The sequence below is a fragment of the Mustela nivalis genome (assembly GCF_964662115.1).
Source record: "Mustela nivalis genome assembly, chromosome: 8".
In the NCBI taxonomy this organism is placed as follows: domain Eukaryota; kingdom Metazoa; phylum Chordata; class Mammalia; order Carnivora; family Mustelidae; genus Mustela; species Mustela nivalis.
In genome coordinates this window covers 100,565,335-100,585,204 of record NC_139027.1, presented here as the reverse complement: position 1 = coordinate 100,585,204, position 19,870 = coordinate 100,565,335, and the positions used below count along the sequence as shown (strand labels likewise).

At 42.7% G+C, this 19,870-nt stretch overlaps 1 protein-coding gene across 11 annotated transcripts in view; it reads left to right on the top strand.

Annotated features, from left to right (window-relative positions):
* CFAP61 (cilia and flagella associated protein 61) overlaps positions 1 to 19,870 on the top strand; it is a gene marked incomplete at its 3' end in the record, with an annotated part of 282,754 nt that overhangs the window by 173,415 nt on the left and 89,469 nt on the right. For all 11 annotated transcript variants that reach the window (XM_082745398.1, XM_082745393.1, XM_082745389.1 and 8 more), the window contains 2 exons: positions 10,660 to 10,758; positions 16,312 to 16,480. In XM_082745398.1, the coding sequence (XP_082601524.1) occupies positions 10,660 to 10,758; positions 16,312 to 16,480 (268 nt within the window). The remainder of the gene's footprint in view (positions 1 to 10,659; positions 10,759 to 16,311; positions 16,481 to 19,870) is intronic.

Genomic DNA, 19,870 nt, shown 5'->3' with positions numbered 1-19,870 from the left:
TATTCTCATCGAGGGGGGACATCTCTGCCTTTCTGCCTAAACCTACGTCCGTCATCTGGTTGGGTGGGCTGCAGTGACTAAGGGAAGCTGGGACCGTGGAGGGCATATTTGTGAAGCCTCAGTGGGGACCAGATGAACTTTCCTCCTGGTAGCGGGCCACACATCCGGCACAGCTGTGGGCTCTGGCAGCCGCCCGCCCAACGCTGGCAGCTTAATTAGACTTTTTATCTCCCCATTCGTCTAAGGACATCTGAAACCTTCAGTGTAGCCTGTCACTAATTAGGTGACTAATTAAATAGTTAGTGCTTACTTGCTGATCTCAGAGCTAAACCCCCGTGAACAGGTTGGTGGTTGTCATTATTCTGTCCTGTCAGTCTCCCCCCGCCCTGAATGGATGGACACGGCCTCTCCCAGATTGTCCTTTTGAGACCCAGGCAAACACAGCACGGGTGTGAGCTGCTGCCCTCCGCTTTGCCCAGGGAGCAGGCAGAGATCAACAGGGAGCAGGTCGCATCTTGCCTCTTGTGTTCTGTTGACATCACAGTGGAACCTGTCAGGGGGCCCACACCGAGGCCCCAGTCTGGTGGCTGGGGTCGGGTGGGGGAGGGGAGAGAAGGGCCAGCTCTGGGTGGAGCTCAGAGAAAGACCTTCTTCCCCCAGAAAAAGATGACCCACACTCCCTGGTGTTGCTAATCACAGTTGAGTCTCCTAATCAGATTCCAAGATTTAAATGTAATTAATGTTCAGTGAGAAAAGTCTTCATTTACTGAAATTGTCCATTCCTGCTCATTTCAGGATAACTTTTCGTATCTACTACTGCCCACTTTAGAGACTCCCGGAACAAAAGAAAAGCGAGACTCTGAGCAATAGGAGGGCTTTGCGGGGATAAGCTTATTGTCAATTTGTGTGCTTGTGTGTGTGTTTTCTGTGATTCTTTGGGGTTAAGTAGGGCATTCATTCTTCATGGTCACAGAAAATACAAACCACATGTGCAGACTGAGTAATAGACTCGCCCACTCCCCACCCTCTACTATCAGATCATTTCCATCATTTTCAAATGATGATGTCAGTGCCTGTCTTGGGTTGCATTCCTTCAAAAGCTGAAAACAAAGAATTTGGGTACAGGCAGTTTATTTGGGGGTGATTCCAGGAAACTACCTGAGACTGCAGGGTGGTGGGGTGGGAAAGGGAGGAAGGTTAACAACACCCCCAAAAAGCATTGGTCAGTGGGTCGTTGTGTGCAACTGAGACATAATTCCATACTGAGGCCCTTGAAGGGACACAACCGAGAGTGGCCCCTCTTTGCATAACCCTCTTCCCTGGCACAAGGGTTAAATCAGGTGATGCATGCTAAGCATCTGGAAAAGCACTCAAAATTTATTAGACCAACACTGCCCCACTAATTAAATCTGCATATCTAGTTCCCTTGTGGTTGCTTTGCATTGTCTCTCCTATGAGGGAAGAGACTGGGGAGGTAGAGCCTTAATATGGAAGATGCTTTCTTCCCCAAGGATTAGGGATGAATCATGGGTATTTCCTGCCACCCTATGTGTCTGTTCCTTCCAAAAGTTCTGGTCTGGCAAAGACCTTCTCTTGAAGTTCAGTTAAAATGGCCATGGTCTCTGGTTTAACATCAGGAGTACCAAGCAAGCTGACCAACACTCTGGGGTGTTTCCATTTTGCAAAGCTGCTTGACTATGAAGAAAACTGGAGTTGCTCCCTGCCCTTTTAGCTCTCTACCCAGATTCAGGGATGTAGGGGCCACATCTCTGGCTCCCACTGACCGTCACTCTTTATGGGCTGCAGTTGGAAGTTGCTTAGGCCCTTTTGTGATACTTGGATGTTTTGCAAACCTTAATCTGGACATATTTTGGGTCCTCTATTCTGCCACTGACCTCAAGTTGATCATGTAAGTCTTAGGGGGCTCTGAGTACACTCCCAACCCCAAATCCAGGAGTTCCCTTAAAAAAAAAGCAAGGCCAAGACAAAAATTTCAATCACTCAGGTGTCTCAAATACTTAATGGGATCATATATTTCCTCCATTAAAACTGGGGCACCTGGGTGACTCAGAAAGTTGGGCATCTGCCTTTGGCTCAGGTTATGATCCCACATCCTGAGATCCCAGGCCCCACATCAGACTCCCAGCTCAGTGGGGAGTCCGCTTCTCCCTCTTCTTCTGCCTCTCCCTCTGCCTCTCCCCTTGATTTCTCTCTCTCTCTCTAATGAATAAGTAAAATCTTTTAAAAAAAATAAAATAAAACTTATATTAAACTCTCTCCACTTTTCTTAATCACCCAAAACCCCTGGGAGCCTCTCATTTTTCTCTGCCTAGAACAGTGGTTCTCAAAATGGACCACCAACATGGACATCTTTTGGGAACTTGTTAGAAATACAAATTCTCAGGTCTCATCCCAGACCTACTATATTGGAATCTTGGAGAATGGGACCCGGAGATCTCTGTTTAAACAAGTCCTCCACTACTTGGATATCATTGGCGCTGGTCAATATTATCCATCTCCATCCTACTGTCCCCACCTTTCTCATATGCAGCCTCACTCCCCAAAAGACTAAGGACACCATATGCTCCTAGTCACATCTCCCCGACCAGCCTCAGCTCTGAATCTACTAGTCACTTTCTTGCTTTCCCATAGTGCCCACCAACTGAATTCTGTTGATCTGATATAAGCAAATAAAAGTGGCTACAAGCACTTCGAGGGAATAAGGATATATCAAAATGTCACTTCCCTTACACCATTTGATATTGGGTGGAAATTTGGAGGAGAGGCCTGGGAACCCAGGAATGGTCCTTCTGTAGGGCTGTCAGGTACCCTTCCTCTCTGGAGAATTGGACCACTTGGAGCCACTGTATAAGACCCAAACCAGGCAAGGCCCACTACTGGGCACCTGGCCTCTGGAGACCATGTTGATCTCTAACTTGAGTTCTCCAAAGAGAATTTCTTTCAAAGGGATAACCAGAATCTTCCCAATATATCATCATAGTAAGGCACTTGGGCTTAAAAAAAGACTTGCATATCCTTGTGCTGGAGAAAAATGTTGTGATTGGCTTCCCAGACGTGAGATTAATGTTGAGTAACTTTTTCTATAGGCAACAGATTGTGAAAATTCCAGACTCAACAACTCTGTACATCAGAGCTACTTGTCGGGATGGGGGTAGTAGTTTTAAAGTTTCCTGGGCCCCTGTTCCTGTGGCTATAATTCCCAGGCTAAGGTGAGTCTAGGAAAATGTATCTTTAAGACTCCCCATGTAACTCTGACATGCACCCTTGGTATTGTAACCAGTTATGTAGACATTTCCTCAAAATTGTTGGTCTTATCTGTAAGGAAACCCATTTCCCCCTGTAACTGCTCATTGTAATTAACCTGTTTTTACGAGCTTGTTTTTCAAACCACATTTTCTAGTTCTCAAAAAATCATAGAACTTCTAGGTCATATCATTACTTCAGGGCTTATCAGGCATATTTATTAACTTATCATTAAACATGACATAGCTGAAGGCATTACCCCATATCATTGTATTTACACACTAAATTGGACCTAGCAGAAAGCATTTCATATACTTCATGCTTAAACTGTCACCAATAAGAATAAAGGTCCAACAAGAGCTATCTGCCAAGCATGAGGAAACCTGCCTGTATTGTGTTAATAAAACTTTATATCCACCAGCATTTGCCCCAAATATAAAACTCATCTTCATCCCCACCCCCCACAACTCCAGAAGTGATCTGCCTCACTGTGGAATCCCCACAATGCTTTATTTCAGTCTTAGGGACCTGACTGATTGGTGTCTTCTAATGTGCCATCTCTTGTGTGCAGAGGCTTTCCAGATGGTCTTTTATAACTGCTGTCTTGTTATTACATCTTGTACATGCTCCATGTATATAAAAACATGTTCAAAGTATAAATGCATAACATTTTTACTTCATACACACACACACACACACACACACACACACACATGATCATTTCCCATACATTATAAAACAAAATTCAATTTCATTTTAGTTTGTTTTGCAAGAACTTCCAAATTTTATTCTTCTTCGTTCAGTGACCATTTCAAACATCACATTCATTTTCATTTTTTCAGTAAGGATTTGTGTTTTACTTCTATGCTGAGATGCACAAACTATTTATCTGAGATCCTGAATCCCACACCTTCCCTCCAGTTTCTTACCTTGGCACCATCCCTCTCCCCTGATGGGTCCCTGGAGAATTCACAGAGCACCTATGTTGCTCTAGACAGGCACCCAGACCTTGTTGTTGGGTTCAGTGTTGATTCTAGATCCATTGTCCCAGGACACAAGCCTGGACTCAGGCAGATTTAAGAGACTTTCTCCTTGGTCCTTTTCTCCAGGCACCATGCTGGCTCCTACAGGGGACTTCCATAAATAGGAGAACCATGCAAGATGGCACCCAAGAGAAAAGAGAAAGCAGGTTAGGGAGAGAGCTTTGAACTTCTTCCTCACCCCATGAATATTCCACCCACTTTTAGAAGTGCTCAGAATCCTTAACCCCACCCTCTTTGGGTTTCTCTTTCTTTGGTCTCCCCCCTCCACCCGGAGGTGCAAGTGCACCATTACTGACAGCAACATTGGCATGGATGCAGAGGCTATGCTGTTTTTACTAACACAACAAACATGAAGGAGCCAAAGACATTGTCCAAAAAAATCTCTTTTGTGATCTAAACAAGACAATATTGCTGAAGAAAGTAAAAAAAAAAAAATTCAGGGGAAAAATGGGTAGATTGTCTTAATAAAAGTACCATAAATATTTTGACTTGCTTTGCCCTATATTTTTCTTTTGGTGTTGGAAGTTCACATAACTCCCAACTTTTAAGTTCCATCTATATCATCTCCCCATGAATTTTGTGACATTGCGTGAGTATCATTAAGACCGAATCAGATCTGAGTTATTCTTTGACTCTTTAAATAAACAGTTAGGTCAAATACCTGTCTAGAGCTAGGATTTACTGTATTTTGGCAAACATTTTTGTCATTCTTGTGAACAATTCAGAAAGCAGAGATTTCAGTAAATTAAATGGTAACATTTAAATTGATGTAGGATAATTATTTTCTTATATAGTATCTATTTATTCAAATAGAAGCATTAATGAAAGCAGTTAATTAAATCACTGGCTTTGGTTGCCCTTACTATGCCAAAAAAAAAAAAAAAAAACCCAGGAAAAAATTAAAAACAAAAATAATAAGCATTCACTTGGCAGGCTGACAGGTTTCTGTTACCCAAAAGGGTAAGCAACAAGAAAAGTTTTATGTTTCTTTCATCATATTCACAATAAATTGGCAATGTGACCCTCTTTATTTGAAGGATAAGGATGTTTAGACCTAATTTTGTAGCTGTCCTCCTGAAGCATGGAATGAAACGCAATACCTTTTACTTATTTCCCTGGATACTCTAATCCCTCCCTGCTTTACAAGTATCTTTGAGCTGTTCCTCCCCTTGTATCCACAGCAACATAAAATCCCCACTGGAATTATCTGCTGTGAAAATGCAGGTGCACTTGTTTAATGTTTCATTGGCTTGAGCACTTAACTTGAACTTTTTTTTTTTTTTCCACGGCACCGTGACCTTTGATTTTGGAGCAGAGGGCTCACAGTGATGTTAGAAATTGTTTATGTACACAAAGCCAACGCCATTAGATCTGAGGACCATGCCTTTAGTGTGGTCCTGTTCTTCCTGTCATTTTGTCTACTGTGTGTCCAAATCCAAGATGTGCTCTGTGACTCACTGTTCTGTTTGTAGGAACTTTTAAAATATTCATTGGTCATCAAATTAAAAGTCTTAAACATTTGATCTCCACATTTAATCCTCAGAAAAGCTAAAATCTACTAAAATTGTACGTTATAAACTTTATTCTTTTGGACCAATTTTTTTTTGGACCAATATTTTTCTCTTTTTTTTAATTTTTAAAAATGACTTTATTATTTATTTATTTGACAGAGAGAGAGAGAGAGAGAGAGAGACAACACAGCAGGGGGAGCGGCAGGCAGAGGGAGAAGGAGAAGCAGGCTTTCCTCTGAGTGGGAGAGTCCGATATGGGGCTCGATCCCAGGGCCCTGGGATCATGACCTGAGCTGAAGGCAGATGCTTAAGTGACTGAGCAACCCAGGAGCCTCAGACCAAAATTTTTAGATGGTTATCAATTTAAGAAATTAAATACTGGGGTGTTTCTGAACCAGATTAAAAATTAAATTAAAAAAATACAGGGTTGGAGGGGCACCTGGGTGGCTCACTGGGTTAAGCCTACGCTTTCGGCTCAGGTCATGGTCTCAGGGTCCTGGGATCGAGCCTCACATCGGGCTCTCTGCTCAGCAGGGAGCCTGCTTCCCCCCCTCTCTCTGCCTGCCTCTCTGCCTACTTATGATCTCTTTCTCTCTCTCTCTATCAAATAAATAAATATAATCTTAAAAAAAAGACAGCGTTGGAGGAAAAATGTGGACACATTCATATAAAGGCATGAAAGAGGCAAGGAACTTTCATTAAATAACAAGAAGGTTAATGAATTTAGGTTACCCCTGATAGAAGGGCCTTACATACCATGCTCAGGCATTTGGACTTAATGTATTAACTTACTTTATTTAAAATTGTTATTTATTGCAAATGTTCTAATGCAGCAGACAATATTCTAAACATTTTTACTGATACTATCATCTAATCCTTGCAGCACCCCTACAAGGCATTAGGTTCTTTTATTCCCATTTTACAGACTAGGAAACTGAGCAGCAGATAGGTTAAATAAGTTTCCATTTTCCCAAGGTCAAAAAACTAGAAAGTACTGGTGCCTGGGGTCTAACTGAGGCAATCTGACTCTTGAGCCCATGGTCTTAGCCACTCTGCTCTACTGCCATCAAAGTGGTGAGCCAATGTGGAAACTTAAAACCAGGAATGATTGAGATTTGATTTAATTTAGAAAGAGGTTTCCAGTGTCTGTGCAGAAGATGGGCAGGAGAGAAACTCGCGCCAGAAAAACTCTCCTGAGACCATTTCTCTAGGCAAGAGGGTGAGCTAAGGCAATGTGTCCCAGGAATGTTGGGTGAGGCACATTCCAGACATGTGGACCAGGTAAAAGTGACTGGACATAGCAACCAGCTGTGGGAAGTGAGAAAGAGAGGAATCTGAAGTTGGCTCTCTAATCCCCTAACTCGAGAGATGGTTAGTTGGTCATGCCTTTGATGGAGATAAAGTAGCAAAGGAATGGGGCTCCAAAGACTTGTGTTTGGACACATACTGAATTTGAGATGCCTGTGGAGCAGCCCCATTAGGACTTTGGAAATTGGGTTTCAAGCTCAGAAGGAAGCTATAGTGTAAATATGTAACAGGAAGTCATGGTGGTAGGTAGCACGGCCCAGGAAGCAGGCATGAAGACTGGAAGCTTGTGAGCAGGGATAGATGGGCCAAAGAGGAGCTGGTAGAAAAGCAATCATAGAAGAGAACCTTAAGATAATGTTGTCCCAGACAGCATGTTCTATGGCTGCAACTTATAGCCAGGGTCTCTGTCATGGCTCTGGCTGTTCCTATTTCCTCCATTCACATCAGTAATAGCATCCTACCCTGGATGACTCCCTGTCCTCTTTCAGTTCCTGGAGCTCTACAGACACCTCTGCCTCTATTCATTTGAACCCTTTGGAGTTAGCTACCTATTACCTGCCTGGACCCTGACTGATAGAAGGATCTTCCCACATGCCCACCTACCCTTCCTTCATGAGTCAACATGAGTAGATATTTCTAGTTGCCTTCCAGTATGTATTCTGCACTTTGTTCTTGATAACAGAACCTTGGGCAATGTGGTTTTTGAAAAACCGCATTTTACAGGCTCCCTTTCTGCCACATGTGGCTATGTCATTGAGTTCCAGCAATGTAAGCAGAAATGTCATGTGAGACTTTTAGTCTCTTCTTAATGGGCAGCCCTTTCCACTCATGCCTCTTTCCCTTCTGCTATAATGTGGATATGAGATGTGATGTCTGGAGCTCCAGGAACCACTCTGGGCCTTAGGGGACCTTGATAATGGAAGACATCTTGGAGAAGTAGTCAACAGGGATATGGCCCCTGTTGACTGCATGACTCCTCCTTGTCAGCACAAACTGGTTACTTCCAGGTTTATTAAGTACAGTAGTAAGACAAATGTGCTGGTATAGAAGCAGGGAGAGATAGGGGAGGAACACGAAGAGGAGACAGGTTTATTGGTGAGAACCTGTCTTCTGAATTAACGGGAATGGAAGAATGTTCTTGTCGATGTTGCTGGAAGTAACAAGAAGGGAAACGGAGTAGAGGGGGCCTGGTGGCTGGTCTCTGTTTTATTTATGAGGTGGGAGAATGAGGAAAGGGGATCAGAAGAAGAGCAAGAAAGGCTAAAGTAGTGACCTTGAAGCCTAGATAAAGGACCCGAGCGGCCACAGTGCAGAACACAGAAGGTATTTGGCTAAGGTGAAAGGAAAGGAGTGGGAGGCAGGTGCCCTTATAGATAAAAATCCAGACAATGCCTCCCACTCAAAATCTTCTGGAGAAGTCTTTAATTGCACAATTGCATAATTCAGGATATTACAGTGTGACAATTTGGCAGTTTAGAAGTCATTTGATCCATGTTGTTAGATCGTTCAAATTATTCAGTGCCAAAGGGATTGTTTTTGTAGTAAAAACTATAGCTGTATAATTACTAAACCGCCTGTTCACATAGAGCTATAAAAATGGCCTGTATGTAACTGTATTATTAGTACAACATAAACCACATTTCCATCACATAGGCACCAAAGCCAAAATAAATTTTAGCTTCATGAGGTACAAACATGTATTATTATTTGCATTTTCTGTTAAATGGAACTAGATTAAAGACCTGTCATCAGTGTGCATTTGCAGACTGGCAGCCCTAAGTAGCTGGGGTTAATTGCGACCTTTATGTTATTTGAACATATTCAAAAATTTTATTTTTATTATTAGAGGATAAGACGTGCTTGGTTTTCTTTGTATCAAATAAGAATATTCATTCTTAAATGACATGCCTCCTTAGAGACTTAGAGCACAACCTTTCATAATATTTAGCTATTTCTAAATGTCAGGTGCTATTGAGTTTATTACATTGCTGGCCTGTGCCATTACCAAAAGTCTCCTGTTTTTAGTGGTACTTAACAGATTGTCAGTAAATTGATAGCATTTCCATGTTTGGAAAATTTCCAGTTTCCTCCTGGGAAAGGAGGACAGGTGTTCCCCTCGAACCTGGTGAAGGATTCTTTTTTGGCATTTGGTTTTTTTAAGGGGAGGTGTGAACTCGGAAGAGATTTTAGAGAGAAATGTCTTTTTCACTATCCTAGGAAAAGATCAACTCGCCCATAAAATTTTGCTGACTTTAGCTGGAGGGCGAATTTGCAGCATGAATATTTTAATATGTAAGGGGAATCATAGAGTGAGTCTTGAGCACGTCAGTCCCTTAGTGGCCTCTGCTTATGTGCTTGTGCCGCGTACCTAATAATGCTCACAAGGCTGGTCAGAGGACAGCCGGGGGAGTGCAGAGGGCACTGCCAGAGTCGGAGGAGACATGGCTCTCATCTCTGGACCTGCTGCCCGTGAGCTTCAGGACCATGAAAAAATTACCTAGTATTGCCAACCTTGATTTTCCTCTGTATGAAATGCAGATAATAACCACTTTCCCCTGTCCTGGCACAAACTGCCTTGAAGATTAATCTCTGTGGTAATGTCCATGAATGTGTCTCTGGCCCTAGAAAGTCTGAGGCAAGTATAAAGCAGTTTCACTTCTAAAAGCAACCTAGAATTTTCTGCTAGGTGATACTTTGGTATCTGATTTGAGTAATTGAGATTTTATATATATATATATATATATATATATATATATATATATATAAATATATATATATATATATATGACAGATCTGAAAAAATATATATATATAGCTTTTGTAGTAAATGCAAGGTTGCCATATGTATATATATCTGAAAATAATAAAGTTAATGTTGACCAATGGGAATTAGATGGTCTTTGGATCCTTGTCAACAGTTTGGTGTCTATGGGGCAGTGGAGACCAAGGGTAGGTGAGAAGATGCTGGAGCCAGAGAGCCTGGGTTCATGCCCTGCCTAGAGACTTCCCTGTTGTTTAGTCTTGAGCACATCACTTTGCCACAATTCCACATAATAAATAGGGATATTTTTACTGACCTTATGGTATTGCTGCTTCGAGGACCAAATGAGGGACACACAAAGCTCTTGAGGGTAAGCACTCAGATTATGTTAGCCATAGTGGCTGTGATCCCAAGCAACTTCTTGGAAGTAGTCTGCAATTTGAACTCTGCATTAATTCATACTCCATTTTCCTCCCTCCTCCCAATGTTGGGCTTTATTTTGCTTTACTCTGAGAAGCAAATTTTTAAAAAATGAAATGGTGCTGGGCACAACAGTATTGTAGCTTCTGAAAGTTTCTGCAGTTAGCTGCTTCAGGGCCATCTTCCTTCTTTCATGGAAATGGTCAGCTCTGTTGGAAGGTTTGTGCAAAAGAGTTGCTGAAAAGAAAATGCAACAATTGGATGACACATGAAATAAAGTTAAATGGAATTATAATAATTCACCAAGTCAAGCTTTACCTCCTTTTTTACGTGTTCTCTTCTCTCTCCTTAGCTCCCACCTGAAGTTTAGTAATCTCACCCTGATTTCAACCCATGGACTCCCTGGAAAAAGGCTTCTGGGCACTGAACAAAGGAAATTTTTAGCAAGCGAGTAAGAATTTCATTTGCTTTTTCATTCTGATGCCTAAATGTCCTCATTTGTGTGTACTTTATGCTAAACACAGTTGACCCTTGAACAACAAGGGGCACTGACCCCCATGCAGTCCCAAATCTGCATAAAACCTTTGACTCCCCTAAAATATATATATATATATTTAAAGATTTTATTTATTTATTTGACACAGAGAGAGATCACAAGTAGGCAGAGAAGCAGGCAGAGAGAGAGAGAGGGGGAAGCAGGCTTCCCACCAAGCAGAGAGTCTGATGCAGGGCTCGATCCCAGGACCCTGAGACTATGACCAGAGCCTAATGCAGAGGCTTAAACCACCGAGCCACCCAGTCACCCCTGAATCCCCTAAAATTTTAACTAGTAATATCCTAGTGTTGACCAGAAGCCTTACCGATAATGTAGGCAGTCAATTCACACGTATTTTGTATGTTATGTGTAATGTATATTGTATTCTTAAAGTAAGCTAGAGAAAAGAAAGTGTTGTTAAGAAAGTGACAAGGAAGAGAAAATACATTTATAGTCCTGTACTATATTTCTGGAGGAAAAAAAAAATCCATGTGTAAGTGGACCCATGCATTTCAAACCCATGTTGTTCAAGGGTCAACTGTAGTAGATTTCAGACTGGAAAGGGAAGAGTAGCAGGCTTTTCTCTTGGAGTTCAAACTCACTTAGAACATACAAGTATAAATCTGTTAATGAGGGAATAGAGAGTTGGGCTGCCATTTTGTATTTGTGGGAAGATGTCTGCCCTCTAAACAGCTGGGATGGAGCCTCTGCTGACACAGCTACCTCTTGCACTTGGCTTTTGAGTGACCTACAGCACAGGAAAGCTTGGTATTTGCATCAGACTAGGCGACTCCCCAAAAGTTCAAAGTTGGGAGACAAAGATGGGGCACCCTCTACCCCAACCCCCTGACCTTTTGTCACAAGGGGCTGATCATGCTATGACCTTCTATAGCGAGCTTCATTGTTTGTATCCCAGTAGAATCACTATTTGTCAACATCTGTTCTAGAAAATGCCATTTCATTATCACACAGCTTGCATTAATTTTAATTTCCTGTTGCAAAGCATGGGTACAAGAATTACTAGGCTCCCTGCCTCTAGAAACAATGTCCCAATTTTTCCAATGAGGAGGAAGGAAATTGTTCACTCTTGGGGTGTTCATTTTAGAACCCAGGATGAGTGAGAAAAACGGCAGCTTCCTTGCCAGCAGAACCAGGCTCCCTTTGACCTAACACTTCTATCAGATGGTGAACTTTTATTTTTCTTGAAGGACATCATCAGGGTAGTAAAAAAGATATGGGTTTTGAGCCAGATAAATGCGGATTCAGGTGGATGTCCCTATTATTAAGGGGATTTCATGTCTCTGAGCTTCGGAGTTTTTGACAGTGAAAAGTGTATGAAAAGTCAACCTTGCTGGAGTTATTTTTTTGTTGTTGCTGTTGTTGTTAAAATTACTATAACAGCAAGTTCTGACAAAGGGCAGAGGATCAACCCGTGTGCATCTCCTTCTCTCATTGCCTGTCTTCCAAATGACACGATTCCCAGGAAATGTTGGTCTTGTTGATTAACGTCTCATGAGGAACATTTCAGTCAGCTTGATGAAGGTTTTTGTCAGTGCCAATGTTGGGTATGCTACAGGAGAGAACAGTTAGCAAATGGCTTTCTGCTGATTTGATTTCGCATGGGATTTGCCTGTGACTAGGTGGGGAGTCACCTGGTGGCCCCACTTCTGTCATTGCCTCTCCACTTTCTCAACACGATAGCCAGAGCAATGCCACACAAACATGAATCAGATTGTGTCAACTATCAATGGCCTAGAACGGCACTGTCCAATATGGTGCCTACTAGCCACACAGGGCTATTTAAATTTAACCTCAGTAAGATTAAATGAGATTACATTACAATTACATTAGCCATATTTCAAGTGTTCAGACAGCTCCACGTGGCTTGTAGCTGCCGTATAAGACAGTGCAGCTACAGAACATTTCTGTCCTCACAGAAATTTCTAGAATGTTCCAACCTAAGATCCATCCCTGTCTGCTTACTTCTTTGACTTCGTCTTTTGCCATCGTTACCCTTGTTCTTGCCATTCTAGCCACCATAGCCTCCTTGATGTTCCTAAACCACAGCAGGCAGGTCTCCCCTGGGATTCTTGGCTTAAATGTCAACTTTTCCACACTCCAGTCCTCCTTTCTCTGCTTTGTTCTTTTCTTGCTGCAGAAGTTTTTCTAAATATTTGATAATTTGCCTTTTAAAATCACACTTATTCTTTATATTCTGAATCTTTAACCTCTAATGTAAACTCTATAAGGGCAGGGATTTTTTTGTCTTGTTCACAGTGTGTTCCCAACATCTGGGACTACTTGGCACATGGCAGGTGCTCCATAAATAATGTCAAACAGATGAAAGTTACATCCAAAAGTACCTGCAAAAGTTCTCTCAATCAGGTTATAGACACGGACTAAATAACAGCCAGATGCCTCTGGGTGGGAGATTGCATGTTATCATAATTCTTAGAAACCACAAATTGAAAAGTAAACAGGATGTTGCCTTTCAAATGATCCTCCTACCTCAATAAGGGAAATTATCTCTGGTCACGGAGTTTAAAAATAACTAATGCCTTGACATCCATAAATTTAATAATTTAAAGTCCTCATTCTAAATACAAATGTTGAACTTCGCCCTAACCAGTGTTTTGATAATTGTTGTTATTAATTTTTGAACCTGTTTTTTGTCTCCCCATCCCCCCTACCTACCCCAGTCCAGTGTCTTGTAGAGATGCTAATGACATGCTGGGATATAGCAGAAAGAAAGGCAGTGGGAGGAGAGGAGAAACAGGAAGCAGAGAAATGCACTAATTGGACAATCAGCCCTGAATAACGAATGTTAATTGTGATGTTCCTTCTTTAGAGTGTCACAATAAATCCTTTAGGAAAACCTCTAAGGTTCTTTCCAGTTCTGAAGGGCTCTGATTTCATGAAGTGCATATTTCTACCCTGCTTATAATTGCTCCCCTAGAGTGGGCTTCTAATTTTGCACCTGTAGCTTTGGCCTAAGTCTTCTGACCACTGATTTCGGGGGCAAGCTGGCCACTGTGTACATATGTCCCCTTCCAAAAATTTCCCCATCCTCCAATTATGCTTTCTTCTCCTGCTTATTACCTGTTTCCAGAATGTTCTAAGAAGACAAATTTTGACATTAGTGTTGAGTCAGGGTCAAGCTCACTTGAAAAACATGAAGTTTTATTGATGTTCCTTCTTTGGTTCTTTCTCTCTCTTCCAGAGAACTCTAGTGTAGGTATCTATCTTGTCACCAACCCATGAGACAGTCCCTACCATGTTAGAATCCTAATGATCATTAACTTTGCTTAGGAAGTAATTCTGGAAAACTATCACCAACAGCCTCCAACGTCTAATTTCACCTACCTGCTGAGTAAATTAACGAAGACCCAGAATGGACAGTAGTTGCCTACACAGTAATACTTTAAACTGGCAAATGTCATTCAGTGTAGTAACAGACAGTAAAAGTAAGCACCCCACATTCTTCGATTCTTCTGAAGTTTCCTAAAAAATACAAAATAAAACAGTGTTCCTGGTGCCAGTTCCCCCTGGACAGACCTTCAGATTTTAACTCTGAAATATGCATTCTGAAATTATCAACATCACTGTCCTGCTGTCCTTAAAAATAACACTCTCTTAACCTTCCCCAAATTTCCCCTGAGAACTTTTATCTTTGAGCAAACCCTCATAAGACTAATCCCTGTGCAGTAACTATATTTAATTTTTCCTCATCTTGGACGACTGACAGTACCATTCCTATTATGAAGAGATGGTGTAGCAATAAGGACAGTCTTCTGTGGGTCTCTCACAAATGTGTGAAATCGGTGAAGTTTCCTGTTTTCCTTTGAGTTACTTAAAGGTTTTTTTTAAGAGAGAATTTCATCCCACTATCTATTATATTCTGGTGACAGGCCAGTCCCTGATTTTTTTTCTTATTAAAAAGAAATTTTCTTGTTTTTAAGTGTTGTCTCATGGAAAGATACAAAGCCCGGAGCCCCCTTCTCTTTCACAGGCCCTTATAACGGGGTCTAATGTGCATCCATTACGAGAATTCTTTTTGTGTGGTGAGAGCAGATTCATGTGTGGATCAAAAAGAAAAAATGTTCCCCCATTACCACTTCACAATCCTGTGTGCCTCCAAGGAAAGTAAACAGGATTATGCATCATTAATATTATTTAGAATACTACCCTTCACATACGCATCCCACTTGACCAAACAGCATCTTTTATGTTCTCATGTTCATCCCGTATGATGGTCAAGGCATGTGAGGAGGGCAGTTACCTCATGTCGAGAGGGCAAGAAACTTAAGTATTGAAAGGGCATGCAGAATCCCCAGGGTCTGGTCTCATTGGTGCCAAATCAGGGACACAGGCCATGGCATAGCAAAGCCTAGATTTAAATGAAACACGTTGGGGTGCCTGAGTGGCTCAGTCAGTTAAGCATCTGAGTCAGGTCATGATCTCAGTGTCATGAGATCAAGCCCCGTGTTGGACTCCATGCTCAACTCAAAGTCTGCTTGAGATTCCCTCTCCCTCTACCCTTTCCCCCTCTTACCTGCTCTCTAAAAGAAATAAATTTATTTAAAAAAGTAAATGAAACACCCTATACTCTGGATCTTCAGAATAGGATCAATAAAAGTTCATGCTCATGAGGTCAGAACTTTCAGGAAATTCTGGAACCACCCTCATAAAACTCTTTAAACCCAAAGCTATCAAAACCCCACTTCTCTCATGTTAGAGTAGAATGCTCAAACTCAGATGGAACCCAGGGAAGAAAACCTACCCACGCTGGACCCACTGATAGCAGAAGTATCAGTTCTTCAAAAATTGCCTTTGCCCTACAGAGTGAATCCCAAAAGTCTCCAGGGACTGTACTTGTTGCAAACATAATTCCCTAATTGACATCTTCTATAAATAAAATGTGTAGTTTTGGGGGGCATGAATCCATACACTAATTCTGAGAATGAGTCATTTCTCAAAAAAAAAAAAAAAAAAAAGCAAATATGAAGGGTTCTCAATATTCAAGACCTTGACCACTGCCTTTGGGAATCCTCAGCAATGTCACTTTCTTCTTCCTCATTCCCTCTGAGTCTGTGGTCAACATGACATTTCAACAGCTAAAGGAAGTTTACACCCACCACAAAATAGAAGCAGAAGAAAGAGTATATATTAATGATTTCACAGAGACACAGATGCCTGTGCGTGCACACACACACACACACACACACACACCCTCTCTGTTATAGATTGGCCTATACCAGGTGGAGCAATTTAGCTCTAATGGGAAGATGTCAATCTGTGACTACACAGCTCATAACGAAAAATCTCCCGGTGTCTCGCTGGGGTCCTGGGAAACTCACGTCAGGGGCACAGACTTGGCCCACTAGGGGACTCGAACCAGCTCACCAGATGTCTAATTCATGTCCACTGTCAGCTACTCAAATATCACCGACGGCGCTTTTCTCTCCGCAGCCACTGTTTTCAGGACAGAGATTACGCGTTGATGTCACTGTGCTCCTGGGTCAATGTGGTGGTGGGTAGGATGACTGCCATAGACCGAGCAGCCAAGCACGTGGTGCTTTCCCATGAGGAAATTGTGCTCTACGACCATCTCATCCTTTGTACTGGGCAGCAGTACCAGGTGAGGTCGTACACGGAGATCTCTGGGGGTTTACCACGACACGTGTCCTTGGGGTTAGGAGCAAACCTTCCCACGGGGACAGCTGCCATTCTCTCCATCAAAGTGCCCACATGGCCTGCGCATGCGACCAGGATTGCGTCCGCAACCCCTCCCAGAAATCCATTCCAAGAAAAACATTCTGCTCAAGGGTAAAAAAAAAAAAAAAAAAATCACAGCAAGTTGGAGATATGTCATTCTTGAAGCTGTTGTCCAAAAGTCTAACACTTCCTGCTCACCAGAGCAGAATCCAGACGCAACCCGGCATGCGTTTGTGGTGAATTAATTTATGCCTCAAGAGGCTAACATTTGGCGGTGGTGACGGGCTCATGCGAAAGTATTTCAAACATGCGCACCTTCTGTCAACCCTTATTTTATTTTGTCTCTCAGTTATAAAACTAGGAAACGTGACTGATTGATTACCCAGTGACCATGCTTTCCATTTGGATTAAATTCTCGAACCACATTTGAGGCGCGCGTTACTGGAGACAACGGAAGCTGTTCGATGTCTTAGGGAAGCAAATTTTAATATTCTCACGTTGTACCATACATCAGCAGTTCATGTGGTCCACAAAAATAGGGGCATTTCTTTAATGAAAGGAGATTGACTTTTTAACTCCAAGATGGGGTCTTTTAATTACATTTTTCTCCTGGGAACCTGGATGGGCCTTCCCGTGCTGGGTTTGTTTCTCACAAGTACGGAGCAATCGCTCCCACCCCAGGCACTGCCGTGCTTTATCAAAGGTCCTGGGTGAGGCCATTTTGTGAATGGCCGTGGATTTGACAAGGGGAGGCGTGTGCAGGTTTTCTTCACAGAGCCCCGCCAGGAAGTGGCAGACACGTGGTGGGGGGCACAGGCTCCTGAGCAGCTCCCAGCATCACGTTCCTCATGTTTCGAGCCTTGGCTGCACGCTGACATCAGCTGGGACACTTGAAATATACCCATGCCTAGGTCCCACCCCCCAGAGGCTCTGTTTTAATTATTCTGGGGTGGAGCTCAGTGATCAGTATTTAAAAACAATAACAATAACAACAAACAAAAACAAACAACAACAACAACAACAACAACAACAACAACAACAACAACAAAACCCCTCCCAGATGATTCTAAGCTAAGGCTAAGAACCAGGACTTGAATTTTCTTGACCTAGAATCTCTCCTCTGTACCTTAGAGTGGCACTTCTCATACTGTAATACACCCACACAGCCCCATTTTGTTAAAAGGCAGATTCGGAGCAGGAGCCGGGGAGTGGCTGATATCCTGGTGTTATCAGGCCAGGTGAAGCCAGCCCTGCTCCTGAGTGGGCAGGGCCGAGTATGGCTCCGCCTCTGAGTGATTGCTTTTCTTTCCCCTCCTCCTCCTCCTTCCAGGACTACCAACACCACTACTGCTGCTGCTAAAGAAATCCAGTTTTCACAGTGTAGGAAAGGTTTTTGTTTTTGTTTTTGTTTCTGGTTAAAGGATAAACACAAACTGGAGGACAACCTTATTCTGATAGTTAAGTATTCCTCTTTGTAAACATTAAACCAGAGGAAAACACCATATACCCCGTAAGCTTGTCCCCCCCCCCATCCCCCACCCCACTGAGTTCCAGCTGCTGCCTGGGACTGTGGACTTTGGAAAATGTGAGTGGAAGACCCGGCCAGCTGTCCAGAGACTCGGGCATCTGCCCATGTGTGTCCAGCTGCCCCTGCAGCTTTAGTCTGTGGCACGTTAAGCTCTTGCCCTTTTTACAACGGGAAAAATGAAATGAAGAAGTGATAAAGGGAGTTCCAATTTAATTTTTCCAGAAGGACATAAAAATTAAAGGTACATAGAGTGATACAAAAAAGGCTGCTGAATTCACTGGGGAGGGCTTCGAGTTCTGATTTATTTTCCTATTTCCTTCTCTTCAACTCTCTCATGGTTTTGTCCCAGTTTTGTGACTTGGGGAAAAAAAATTAACGATGAAAATAAAGCTTAAATCCAAAGCAAGAAAACAACCTGTTATAAAATAGCATTACAAACTTTAACTCTAAATAGAACTTTAAATGGCATGAGTCATTCTAAAATATTATGTAGTATTTTAGATATCCAAATACATATCATTTAATTTTTTAATCTGAAAATCCATGCACAAAGTAAAAGATTAAATTGGGCTATGGGACTGCATGTGAGGTGGGCTGGTCTCTGCCTTCCAAGCCCTCCCTCTAGGGGCAACCACTTGGAGGCATTTCTATTGTTGGTTCCTCAGTGGTTACCCCTCAGAACTCCAAATGATGTGTTTATGGAAGTTTTATCCTTGATCTTTCAACTCCTGACAATATCTATGGCCTTTCCATTTTGGAAGATGAAGCTTTATCTACCTCCTATTCAGTACCCTCTAACTCCCCTCCCCACCCTGCCTATTGATTAGGTTGTTTTTTTGGTGGGCTCATGCCTGTGCTCATGCACAAAACTCAGGGATAGCTTACAACCGAGGTCCTGGGCTGCCCTCCATGGCATGTGGAGAGTCATAGAGAGACAGAGAGATGCCTCCCCATGCCTGGTTTTGGGTCTTCTCAACAAGAGGAAGAGTAAAAAATGTGTTAACTCACAAGGCCTCTTAAAGGGGTGATGCTCCCTAGAAGCCAGCAGGTGGGGCAAGAACACCCCACCAGGCAAGAGAGCGAATTGGGATGCTCCTTCTATTGAGGTGATGTGGGTCAGCAATAGGACATGATCTCCACAGAAGCTAATTCCGTCTTTGGTGGGATAAATAAGAGCAGGACATCGAGAACGCTGCAGCCGCAGCTGAGAGCTTGCAACAAAGAGCCAAAAAGAGAGTTGTGTACACCACTTTGTCTCTTCCCATGTAAGACCTGAGAGGCACTCCCCAATGTCTAGAACAGCACTTACCATGAAAAGAGCTCCCTGGGTCTGGGATGATTAAAGGGGGAAAATAACATCCCAAGAGATGGGGTCTACATTTCCTCCCCTTGAATCTGGGCAGGCTTGTGACTGTCTCAACGGATAAGAGTACAAAGGAAGTGATGTGGTGTGACTTCTGAGGTTGGGTCAAAGGGCCGCACAAGGTCTCCTTATTTGTGACAGCAGTGGCTCCTGGAGCCCTGCGAGGTCACGGAAGAAGTCCAGCTGCCTACCCTGTGATGGCCATGTTGGACATGCCATGCGTGGGTTCTCCCACTGACAGTTCTAGCTGAGTCCAGCCTTCCAGCTATCACTGACAAAGCAACAGACAATGTGCATGAAGCCATCTTTGACCCCCCACCAGCCGAATATTACCAAGTGACTTCTGTTGTTAACAGATAGAATGAAGGAATTGCCCAGCCAAACCCTACCCACATCTCTGGACCACAAAATCATGGAAAGTA